The 12,133-nt window shown below is 41.0% G+C and overlaps 1 protein-coding gene across 2 annotated transcripts in view; it reads right to left on the bottom strand.

The window, feature by feature from the left end:
* LOC141808556 (polyprenol dehydrogenase-like) overlaps nt 1-12,133 on the bottom strand; it is an 82,921-nt gene that overhangs the window by 58,162 nt on the left and 12,626 nt on the right. Inside the window, exon 1 of one of the 2 annotated variants that reach the window (XM_074695214.1) lies at nt 450-576. The exons of the other annotated variant lie outside the window; for it this stretch is intronic. Within the exon in view, the coding sequence (XP_074551315.1) occupies nt 450-555 (106 nt within the window). The 5' untranslated portion in view covers nt 556-576. Of the gene's footprint in view, nt 1-449; nt 577-12,133 lie in introns of those variants that run through there. 2 annotated transcript variants of the gene reach the window in all.

The following is a 12,133-nucleotide window of genomic DNA, read 5'->3' as shown; positions in this document are numbered from 1 at the left end:
ACTGGATTAAGCCAGGATTCTTGCGCGTAGTCCTGGTTGGTGCTCCACTAAACCAAACCCGATTATAACAAGCGGAAATTTTAACAACCAGCAACAGGCAAAAGTCATTGACCGCTGGAAAACGATTATTTGTACAAAGGGGGACCCAAAAAGCTATTCCGCCACTTTCGGCTTCTCTTTTACCTCTTTACCACATTTTATTTTAGTCATGTTTAAACATGTTTCTTCAGCGTTCTCGAACGTAAGCTAACATAACGATCACGTCCCAGCGACGTTTGGTTAGGTACCTCCCCAAATGCTACAAGTTCTTCAGTGAATCCTTAATAATCGTGTTTATTCTGATCAATTGTGTGTCTTGAATAAACGTCCGTCTTCTCATGAGCTAAATGAGCGGATCCAGTCTGTGGCTGCGCGTTAGTGCATGTGTATAACCTGAAAGTGAAACCCACCTGGCAGCTTAAAACGTCTGCTGAAAAGCTGAACCAGCAGAACCTTGAACCCGAGCATGTACAGTTTGATCATAGGGATAAGGTTTGTCCAAACAGCCGACAACATCACTGCACCGGAGTGAGTGATACACAGGAAACAAAGCTGCTCCTGCTGAAGTTTAGTTCCGAGTGTGGGGTGTGTTCCAATGTGAAGTTGTGCTCCCTTGTCACTCCCCTTGCCTCATCCTAAGCAGCTGCCAATTACTCAGAAAATATTTAGTGTTTTATTTTTTTAAAAAAAATTCATTCAATATGGAAGTCTGTTTCCACCAGTAATAAAAAGGGAAAAAAAATTTTTTTGGTTGTTGTTTTTATTCTCTACATTTTAACATCGGCTACGGGTGGCTGCGGTCTTTAAACTGCACAGCAGCAATTCTTCCATTGCTGCCAGCTGTGCAACATTTTTTGAATAAATAACCCACAAAATAAGTTTACTACAAGTTGAAAAAAAAAATTAGAATCAAAAGGGTTAGGTTATTCAAATTTAGAATAAGCTTTATCCATTTCATGTTCAAATAAAAGGACTGCAAAAACATAGCAACAAGCAAAAAAGTACTCAATATACTAACATCAACCAAAAAATTAATCAAATAAAAAAAATAAAAACAAAACATAATTAACAATGATCTTTATTTACATGGATATAGATGTTTTTTTGTTATTTAATAACACTTTCTTTCACAGAAGCCTATTTAACTCTGTGACAAGCTGTCACATATTCTTTCTGGGGTCCAGAGGCGGACTATGGTATCATGAGATTCTTCCAAAATAACTAAAATTCCACGATTGGTCCTCAATAATGATATTCAATATGGTCAGAAAAGCTTTGTCTTAGCCCTTTTTAACTGTAGCTTCATTGTAACACACATAGAAGCCCATTTAGACGTACTGCATAATTGTGACTTACTATCTCGTTATTGTGACTTAACAATTTTCTTTTATTTTTTACTTATCCTTTTATAATTTATTTATTTATTTATTTATTTAACAGGTAGAAACTGCCTTTCATAAATTCTACAACCTGTCTAGATATTTTATTTATTTAACTTTTTTTCCTGCGGGTTCTTGACTAATTGTCCTGACAGCTCAGTTGCTAGTTGACCTCGAAAACATTGATCTCTTTCAGTCGTCCATCACTTGTCAGTAGAGGTGGAATTACTGGAAGATTTAAGGGGCTCTTCACTGCCGCTTGGCTGCTTGATGTGCCGTATGATGGTTCACAGTAGATCCAGCATATTGCTCCTCTCAGTTCAGTGACTGTCTTATTAACTCCCGTCAGATAGGTCACACATGACAGAAGCACCAGTGGTGTGACACCACGCTGGTTTGAGCCATAATTTCCCAGGATGGTTTGAAGAACATGTGTCCGGACTCTTCTGTCTGCAGCACTTGATGTGCACTTTGGATGACTGAAAGCCTGGACGTTAGGACCATATCTCCAGGGATTATGTTAGTGCATCGTAGCAGTTTGCTCTGTTCTTAGGCTGGTCCCTGCAGCCATAAATCATGACGACTCACAAAGATGGTGATATCTAAAGATACAAATAGCTTTCAACCAGCACCATACACAGTCAGTGTCTTGCGGCTGTTGAACAGTTTGTTGTGCGTAAAACATCAACAGCAGAAAAGAAAAAAAGGATAATATGTAATATTCCCTGAAACTTCATCTATTCATCAAAGCTCTTCATCACTTCCACTCGGTCCCACTGCTTTGGGAATTCTCGAGTGTGTCACGCTGCAGTGATCATATTTTGCAAAGATGCTAAAAGACCTGTCACATGCTCTGAATGACAGCCTGCTCTTAAATGGAAATGTTTCATCACATGAGTGCCAACATAAAATGCAAAGAGCAACCATATGAGCCAGACTCCAGTCACGAGAGCATCCATTCATTCATCCACCTGCTTTTAAGCAGAGCGTACGAGAGCGCGGCTGTGAGTGGTTACATGCTGGAAGTGGTTACATGAATGGCCTAAATGTGTTTAATGGATGGTTGTGAGGCAAGGAGAGATCTTTTACAAGACAAAAGATGTCATGCAACCTTTTAATGTCTGATGAAAGTTTATTTTAGTCTCTTGGAAATATCCTGAAAGGACACCTGCTGCACTGAGTCACCTTCCTGAAACAGAATGTTGAATTCCAATTTCTGACACCAAATCAGTTAAAGATGGAGGAGGCTGTGTGAGAGTGGAAATTGATTCTGGATGAACATTAAATTTATGTTTGCTGACTGTGCAACATACATTTATGGACTCTGTGTTACACTGCTGCTTATTAGAAAAGATATTTCCCTCTTTTTAACCAACTTAAACTGTTTAATTTAGATAGCCAATATAAAAAAGAGACTGCAGCCTGTGACTATGGGGGGTAGGGGCGCCATATATATACATATTTTTTTGCCATATTCCTCTTTTCTGCCGAGAGTAGCTGCAACTTCAATCCAGGAATTGTTCATCACACAGTTACCACTGTGATCTCTGTGTGATGAATCATATAAATGCCAATATTTTTTGTACTTTGAACGATAAATGCCCCTGAAATTTTCAGATGTGTGTAACACTGAAACTCTCTGCTTGAAAAGGATCACACGAAGGGGCGAGGCTGCTGAAACAATGTCCGCTGGAAGCAGTGCGAATTTCTCAGACTTGTCAAGTATAAACCAAGCCCTAAAGGGACAACACGTTTTAGACAGAGACTGTGAGGAGTTTCTAAGTGATCTTGAAAAAGTCTCCTTTCTAGATATCTTCCTGATCATAATCCACACTTTAAAATGAGATTTTCAGCACCAATATCACAGGTTACAGGTTGGTTCAAAATGCTACTCCTTAGCGTACCGATTGGGTTGAGCAGGAGCGGATTGATTTACAGCAGGTCTAAGGCTGTATTCAGACCAGAAAAGTCCTTTGGTCCACTTGTTCGGTCCAGACCATAAGCGGACTTTATTTTTTTCATGTGGTGTGGTTCTTATTCAGATTGTACTTTTTGCAAGTGGACTATATTCTGTAAACACATCCACGTGTGTGACGATCAGTGCTCTCATTGGACAGCACTGACAAAGGCGGCACACAGAATACAGACCCGGAAATGGATGTAAACATGTGTGTTTGTGCTCTAATTAGAGCTGCAAAATCAGTTTCAGTTTCAAGAGCAGCTCCTTCAAAGCAGGCTTAACAACACCGTTTACAATTTTGGAACAGTGAAGACGAATGTGCGCAGCAAGGAGACGCTATGCTCTGCGTGTCCTGACCCACAACATGCTAGCAACAGCATGGCTGAACAGAAGACGGAGGATCAATGCTTGCTTGGCTACGGTGGCTTTATAGGCCCAAAAGGCGAATGTATCCTGTAGTTAGTTCGGATGGACCTTGGTTTGTATTCAGACCTGCACCGGAGAACCACAAACCGCAGACCGAGACCACCTCAAAAAGTGGATTAGTCCGGTTGTTTGGTCCGCACCAGGGTTCATTTGTGTCTATTCACACCTGCATGAAAAGTCCGGACCAGCGTGGGAAACAAACCCTGGTCCGTTTAAAGAGGACCAAACAGTCCAGGTCTGAATACCACCTAAGTCTCTATGACAACACCACGCTAGCTGACAAAGTTTAGCAGTGAGAAGAGAGATCTGTGTTTTTCTCAGCTAAAAACGATTTCTGTGATTAATTTTGTAGTGATGGTGGACACTGGAGCCTAACTGTCAGACAGAAAAAGGACAGAAGAGCAGAAGAGAGATGAAAAGAAGAGAGAAAGAGAATGAGCTAAAGGCTAACACAGAAGCTAATCTGTTTGTGCTAATGTTCATTCCAACCCACAGTCAGCAGTTATTCTGCAGTGGTCTGTTCAAACTTGAGAGTCTATCAATAAATGAAGAGTGAGGTTACCTACCAATGACCTAAAAGCACCGGGCTGCCGATAGCACTACATATAGCCGGCTACTACAACATTTGCTTGATGTCAATTTTCATACCATATTGCTGCGTAACTGTACTGATAAATACCTTACCTCAGCGCATTGTATCCAGAAAAATGGTTTCAATCCACACACCTTGCTAAAAGTAATTTACTACAGTGTGTGTGAGACTCCGGGTCAGAAGGTGGCTAGGCAGTCAAATTAAAACAGATCCTCCTCAGAGCATCTTTAAATATACTTTAAAGCCCCAAAACTGAAAACTATTGCACCAAGTCGTACTTTGACTGGCCCAATTTAGAAGTATTAGCCAGCAGTTCAAAAGTCAGCTGGCCCAAAATGCTTTGCAGTTGTTGAGCTATAGAATAGTGGAGCAACAAAAGGTTTTGAAATGTGAGTAATATATCCCTTTTGTGGCTGGCCCATGGCATTTCCATCTATTTTATTTTCATCATTCTTGGTATTTTATGCCTTTATCGTGAGATAAGACTCTAGGTAGAGAGAGAAACCAGAAAAAAAGGAAAAATTGATAGCTCAAATGGTCTAAAGGGTCATTCTTTTTTCTTTTAATAATACATGCAAATACTTTAACTCATGATGCCTCATGTGTCTTTAAATATGGAATTTGAAATGATCTATAATTAGCAACTCTTGCACTGTTTTTTACATGGCTGTGCTGGTACTTTTACTAAAGTCTGGGTTCTTTATTCACTCTAAAGTTCACTGTTTATTCATTTAAGAAAGCAAGAGTGCTGGTGTGAAGCATTGTTTGAGCAGTTGGAGACAAAGACGGAATATCACAAATCTCATCATCCAGCAGCAAAGCCTACCAACAGAATCTGACAGTTAACCAAAACACATCTCTAAACTTAACTTGGCCCCAGAAGATGAAAACAAAATCTTAATATCATTATCTGCCACAGAAAAGAAGCTCAGAGCTACGATTGATTGTGTTTGGCTCGTGGAGGAAGAGACAGCTGAACTAGCACACCACCCAACCTTTCCAAGTCCTTTATCTGAACTAAATTACAATCATTTCCTCTTTAAAGACTGGTCTGGGCCAATCACAATCACTTCCTTTTTTCTCTTGGCAGTGAAATCATTAGTATTAGATTGCATCTTGCCCACTTTCCAATAGTTAAGTCTCAGACTTCAGAGCAGCAGCAGTGACACGCTGTTGGCCCCAGTCATTAAAGTCTGCTTAGAAGGCGGATAAAAACCGAGCTGTGACACGAAGACACTGTGTCATCACCGCTGCTGCAGCTCTGACGGAAGCTGAGCCGCGGAGGCTCAGTGTGTATTTAAATGTGTGTGTGTCTATTAGCAGTGCAGGCTGAGAGGGTGTGTGTATGTGTGTGTGCACATGTGAGTGTTTGTGAGTGAGTCTGGGAGGTTGTGGGGTCAGCGAGGCAGGCAGGCCGGCTATTGTCTAAAGGAAATCGCATCTCACGCATGACTATGGGATGATTATTTGGGATGATGGGACATCAGGGGGATGGTCCTTTACACACATAAACACACACACACAGAGTCAAACGGTGACGTACAGTATGTACACACAAGAGACGTATACAGAGTGGGATGTGACAAGAGAGTGTGTGACGCAAATCACATGTGAGCAGCATCAAAATAGCTCAAACAAACAGTCACCTCATTTTATGTGACCACCACTGGCTGGCTGCAGAGCCCGACTTGTCTAACTTTGTAAATCCAGGCTGACAACAGCTCCACAGGATGTCTGTGTGTGTATGTGTGTGTGTATGCTGCCAGTTCAAATGTAAGCTTATGAGAGGAGAAGGTAAAGGATTTGGGTTTTTTTAAAGCAAGAAAAATACAACCATCATTTTTTTTAATAGGGCTAACTTTGACAAGCAGTGCCTCAACACTTTCCCCAAAGTTTGTTTGTGTGAGTGATCCGCCGCCACCCGGAGGAGATGACAGGTGAAGTGTCGTATCGTGAAGAAAGGGGATTTTCCAGGTTTGACACGCGCAATTTGGGCTCCAAAGTGCAACAGGCTTAGTGCCTGGATGCTGTCTTTCCCTCTCGGAGTTTTCTCCTCTGACAGATGCTCCCCTCCTGCGTATGAGACAACCAAGCTCCGAGCTCAACGACTTAGCCAGAGCTGCAGGCTATGCAGTGTCCCAAAATGAGACAGCATATTTGCATGCATATGTAAGAGAGACAAGCCCAAGTGGAGTGTTTTAGCAAAGCAACCTGAGGCACAAATGTCTGTGTGTGGCTATGTTCAGGGAAAATCAGGTGTGTCAAAATGGGAAAAGGTGTGAGTCTATCTGTGGTACGTACAAAAACAAAGAGAGTTAAAGAAAGTGTTGGAAGCAGGTTATTTCCTGTGTGTGTGTCAGAAACAGGAATTCTGGTTTGAAAATGCAAAGAAACCAATGCAAAAGTGCAAAAAACTGCAGTTCTTTGAGTGTCCACTTGGGGCTGGCTGCAAAAACACTGAAACCATAAACACAATAGCCAATGTCTACAGACTTGTTTAAAAAAAGAATTGGGGCTTAGGTAGCTCATTTCTCAAACAGCACACACTGTGGGGGGAAATACTTTTTTTTTCTTCATACTTTGCTAATTTTACACTATTAAACTCAGAGTTCTGCCCATTTAAAGGCACTGTGTTGACTCTTAACAGTCAGTAGTGTTTTTCCAGGTTACTCCAAGCGACAACCTCTGGTCTAAGAATATGAGCCAATGCCAAAGTGCTAAAATCTGCTGTTTCTCGAGTGTCCACTTGAGGCTTGCTCCAGAAGTAGCGGAAGTCACATACACACCAAGCCAAAAAAAGCTGTTTTCACAGCAGAAATTAACCCATTTACAGCTTGGATTAAAAAAACGTCTCCTGTCTGAGTCGCTAATTTCACTGTCAGCACACACTGTACGGGGGTGAATTTTTTTCTAACTCGACTGTTCAGAGGAAATTAAGATCTCAAGCTTGCCCAATTAGAGGCACAGCTCAGGGTCACGTGACCAACAGGCACCTTATAGCTGTAGGCGAAGCCCCTGCCACCACCAATATGGCCGCTATAGCTGATGTGCTTCATTTTCCGTTTCAAAGACAGATGGGCGACGTCGGGGAGACTACGTCCATGTTTTATACAGTCTATGGCTTACTCACTGCTCAAAGAGACGTTCAGAAGATTCTAATGTCATTTTTTTAAGTCTAACTTTGGTCTCCCGAAGGTGCTGACTGTTACTCCAAATGACGTCTTTTTTCCACCATCTGCTGAACATCCATTTATGACGACCATGGTACCTCCATACAAGAGCTGCCCCCCCCCCCCCAAAAAAAAATTAAAATTAAAAAAAAAGAGAGAGAAAAAAAAAATTGAATTCAGACATCTGTTTGCAAAGTTGGGAAGTACTGTAGACGTCGGAAGTTATTTGTGTCAAATTCAGGGCACACGGGCCAAATGTGGCCTGCCACACCATTTTAGGGGTGGCCCATGAGAGCTTAGAAGGTTGATTGTCTTATAATAGATAAGTCAAAAGGTGCATGAACCATAAACTATGTTTCACATAATACCTACCCATTATGTTACCCACGGAGTGACAGCATCCCGCTACTAGACTGCAGTGTTTTCACACCAGTGCCATTTTTCTGAACTAGCAGAATTGAGAAATAAAACAATGATCCCAAAATGTCTAGGAAGAGAAAAGTTGATGCAGAGTAAAGGCTGCTTCAGGAAAGATGAAAAGCCCAATATATGTTTGTGCTTCAAGGAGAGAAACCCATATGTCTTATGTGTCCTGAGGCTGTGGCGGCTGTCAAAGAGTACAATCTACGTTGGCATTTTGACACCAAACACAGAGCTAAGTATGCTAAAGTGGGCCTTTAAGAAAAACAACAAATAGTGCAAGATTTCACTGCCACCACAGCAGGATGTGTTCAATAAAGCCAAAACCAAAAACAATGCAGCAGTGAAAGCTAGATTTATTGTGGCTGAAGAAATTGCCTGTGCTGCAAATTCTTTTCCAGAGGGAGCATTTTTGAAGCAGTAGTTGCATTTATTTTACATTACATTTAGTTACATGTTGCTACATTTTATACTGTCTTACAGTTACATCTGGCCCTTTGAGTGAAACCATTATGCTGATGTGGCTCTCAGTGAAAATGAGTTTAACTTCCCTATCGTAAATGAACATTCAGTACATGTCAGAAAAAAGACGTCATCAGGAGTAACAGTCTGCACCTTCTGACCAAAATATGAAGTCCAAAAATGATGTTGGAGGGATGTTCTCTCTCACTCACTCCTGCTAAGACATTCCCTCATGTCCAAAAAGTCTGCGTTTTTGACGTCCGAGTGGGGTCATGGTTAGATGTAGTGGAGCTGATTTGAACTTTGAGTAGACGTCCAGGATTGATCTCACACTAACACACGCGATCTAGACTTAATCAGCATGTCCACCAGATATCTCATGTTTAGTGGGTAAAGACTCTGCTTCCCATGTACCAACTATTCCTGAAATAACCCTGACAGCTGCTACTAACTGCCTTACATGAAAAACATCACAAAAAAAATGTCATTATTATTAAATCTGAATCATCAGTAGATCTGAAAAGCTCATTTCTTCCAAATATTTTTGGAAAAAAATGGATGATTCAGGGTTCTTCTCACTTGGCATGATTTCCGTAAAACATGAGAAATGAGGGGATCAGAAAAATGGGTTGGTTAGAAGAGATGTCTTGCATGGTAAAAACCAAACAGTCAAAGAAAAGTTTGCCTACATCAGACTCATTGGTTTGTGTCGCAGGCTGTGTAACAGTGTAAAAGATGTTTGATCAAGTCTGTGCTGAAATTATTCGCACCCTGCTGAGAAAATGTCTCAGCCTGCAAGTCCCTGTAAAAGCTAAATTTGTTATTCTTAAACGAAGTTCATGAGCGAATTAGAAAACTGAGTTGTTAATTGTGTTAATTGATCCTTTTCACTGCGTTCATTTTGATTTGTTAAAGCAGAAAAAGGAACTCAGACTGTGATCAGGGCTTTATTTCTTTGAAGTGAACCAGTTTCTGAGCTCTTGTTTTTGTGCCGGCTCACTGACTTGGCTGACTGGAACAGAGCCATCGCTGTTGTTAATATTTACAACCTTGCTTCTGCAGCTTTGGTGAATGAAAATGTCAGCCATGAAACGGGTTAATTAGTAAAAATTAGAGTCGGTTTGTTTTATTTTGTTCAAAGCCACACAGTTGTTCCTTTCGGTCTTTGTGCTACACGTAGCCAATTACCTGCCAGCTCAGTCTGAATATCAGAGCAAGAAATGAGAGTGATATCGATGACAATGAGAAGAAACTCCCTCATCTTGGTTATGAAGACATAGACTTCTCCATACAGTCACTAGGCGGGCTTTGCTGACCCATAACAGCATGTATCTGTAACCCCAGTCTGGCTCTTTACGCAGGAAAAACTACACCACGGTTGGATTTTAAATAAGACAAAAAATAGAAAGAAGCCTCAGGAGAGGCAATTGAGAGAGAGATCCCCCCTCCACAGATGGCCGGATGTGCTCTAGGTGCCGTGGGTGGGAAAAGGCAGATGACTGTACGTGGACAGATTTGGTAATTGCCGTGCCGCCCCAGCTGCAGCTGCCGAAGGCTCTCTGCGGGGATGGAAGCAAAAGGCCAGATTGTAAACATGAAAGTGAAACCTGAGATTTTTTCACTTGTGTTTGGAGTGTGCAGCTTCACACTGTGAAATAACATCCCAGATTCAAGTTTAGTCTGGGTTTTTTTTCCTCCTCTTTTTGACCTACAGGCATTTGTTACAAAACAGGATGCCCCAGGAAGGATAACATCACAAACACTCTGATTCTTCCTGTTGCTGTTCCACATATCATTAAATAGTTGCTTCAGTTAGAAAAATAGATTTGCTCTTTTTTTAAGATAGATAGAAACAGAACGCCAGCTTTTACAGGAATAATCATGCTTAATCATATTCTCTGGGTTTCTATACAGTCAGTGTCTGTGTCTTTCTCAACCCCCTCCTCAGCCTGTATGTTGATGTTTTGGTTGTATCTGGATGTTTCTGGACAGGGAGCAGGCAACGTAACCTCAGCCAAATTATAGCCCACCTAGTGCGCAGTAGACTTTGCATGTTGATGATAGCAAGATGAAGAAGCTATCCTGAGCAGCTACGATAGTGGACGTAGCACAGAGAAAGGAAAACACATCCAAAGGTGAAACAAAATGCCAACAGATAAAACTTTTTTCCTAAACGAGGGAGAAGCTTGGCTCAACTTTCACTCACTTTAGGTAACTTGGAGAGCAGCACGGGACGGAAAGCGTTGTGAGTTAGCTTTCTTCTAACAAGGTATGTGTGAAATACCCGTGATTGGCTTGTGCTAACATGCCAAGTCAAGTGCAAGGGTCTCGAGTCTCTCCCACGTAGAAACATGATGCTACAGGTGGTTGCTGGGCTAGTGAGTGTGTTCATGTAGTCACAGTCAGAGGCTGTGGGTGTGCGCCTCTAGTTCTAATGTTGTGTTTACTAAAAAGTAACAAAAATTCCTGCAGACCCTACCTTTCATATTCAATGCATTTTTTTGAGTCAAATGCATAGCATTTAAAGACAAGAAATAACTGTGCATGGGAAGAATTTGACAGAAATTTGGCACCTTGTTTAAAGGCCCAGTGCACATAATTCTCTAATCATTTATTGTATATAAAAAAAGACAATATATCTGTATGATTTCCAGTCGTATAGGCACAAGCATCTTCCACATCTGGAACACGAGACCATGCAGTACCCTTTAGTTTGTCTAGCAGTGCTTTTGTCATCCCTTCCGTTTTGGAGCCACATTTCTCAACAGGGATGTATTTTTAAACCCCTTTATGACAACAATAAAATCCCACTTCTCTGAAATATTCTGACACACAACATATGAATATAAACACATCTGTTAGCATGGAGAAGCTTCATGACTTATATTTGTTTCTACTTTTCTACTTCTGTGGCATAGCCTTTGTTTTAATTCTGTGTTGTTCCTTTTCAATGCAAAAGCCTGAAGTACACCTCCTCTCAAATGTAACTTGTAATGATTCAGACTACAAGCCCTGCAAGTGGTTCACTGAATTGTGTTCACTGCATTTACTACAATTTAATGTAATACTCTTAGAATCAGCCTACACTGCCCTTATGTGTTTTTGACTAATGTTGCAGAGCGACATGGACATATTGAGGCAGGAGTATGTCGTGCTCATAGACTATGTCTATGTGTCTACTAGAGGTGTCCCGGTCCGATATTGATATAGGATATCGGTCAGATATCAGCAAAAAACGAGTATGGGTATCGTATGGGAATGCATCTAAAATCTCCGATGTAAGCAGTTTCTGTTACCCATTGGTTAATAATAAATGGGTCAGTTTTTCCTCATACCTACTGTTGCTGACTACTGTTCTTTGTTTGAATAATATCACTTAATCAAGCCTTTTCTAAAATGACAGACATACTACAAAATAAGTAATAAAAGTATGCATGTTTTATGCTGATATCGTATCAGATTAATATCGGTATCGGCCAATACTCGATGCTGCAGTATCAGTATCGTATTGGAAGTGAAAATATAATATCGGGACATCCCTAGTGTCTACAGCAGTGATTCTCAAAGTGGGGTCCTGGGACCCCAGGGGTCCATAAACCATAGCTTGGGCATCCACAGAATAATCTTAAATGATTATAAAAGTGTGCTAAATCACTGGAAAAGAATAACAAACTGACATCACTTG

The sequence above is a fragment of the Halichoeres trimaculatus genome, unplaced genomic scaffold (genome assembly GCF_033239565.1).
Source record: "Halichoeres trimaculatus isolate MK-OKI-2021-1 unplaced genomic scaffold, fHalTri1.1 fHalTri1_scaffold_19, whole genome shotgun sequence".
NCBI classification, from domain to species: domain Eukaryota; kingdom Metazoa; phylum Chordata; class Actinopteri; order Labriformes; family Labridae; genus Halichoeres; species Halichoeres trimaculatus.
Note: the sequence above shows the minus strand (reverse complement) of the source record. Positions and strands in the feature narration are given on the sequence as shown.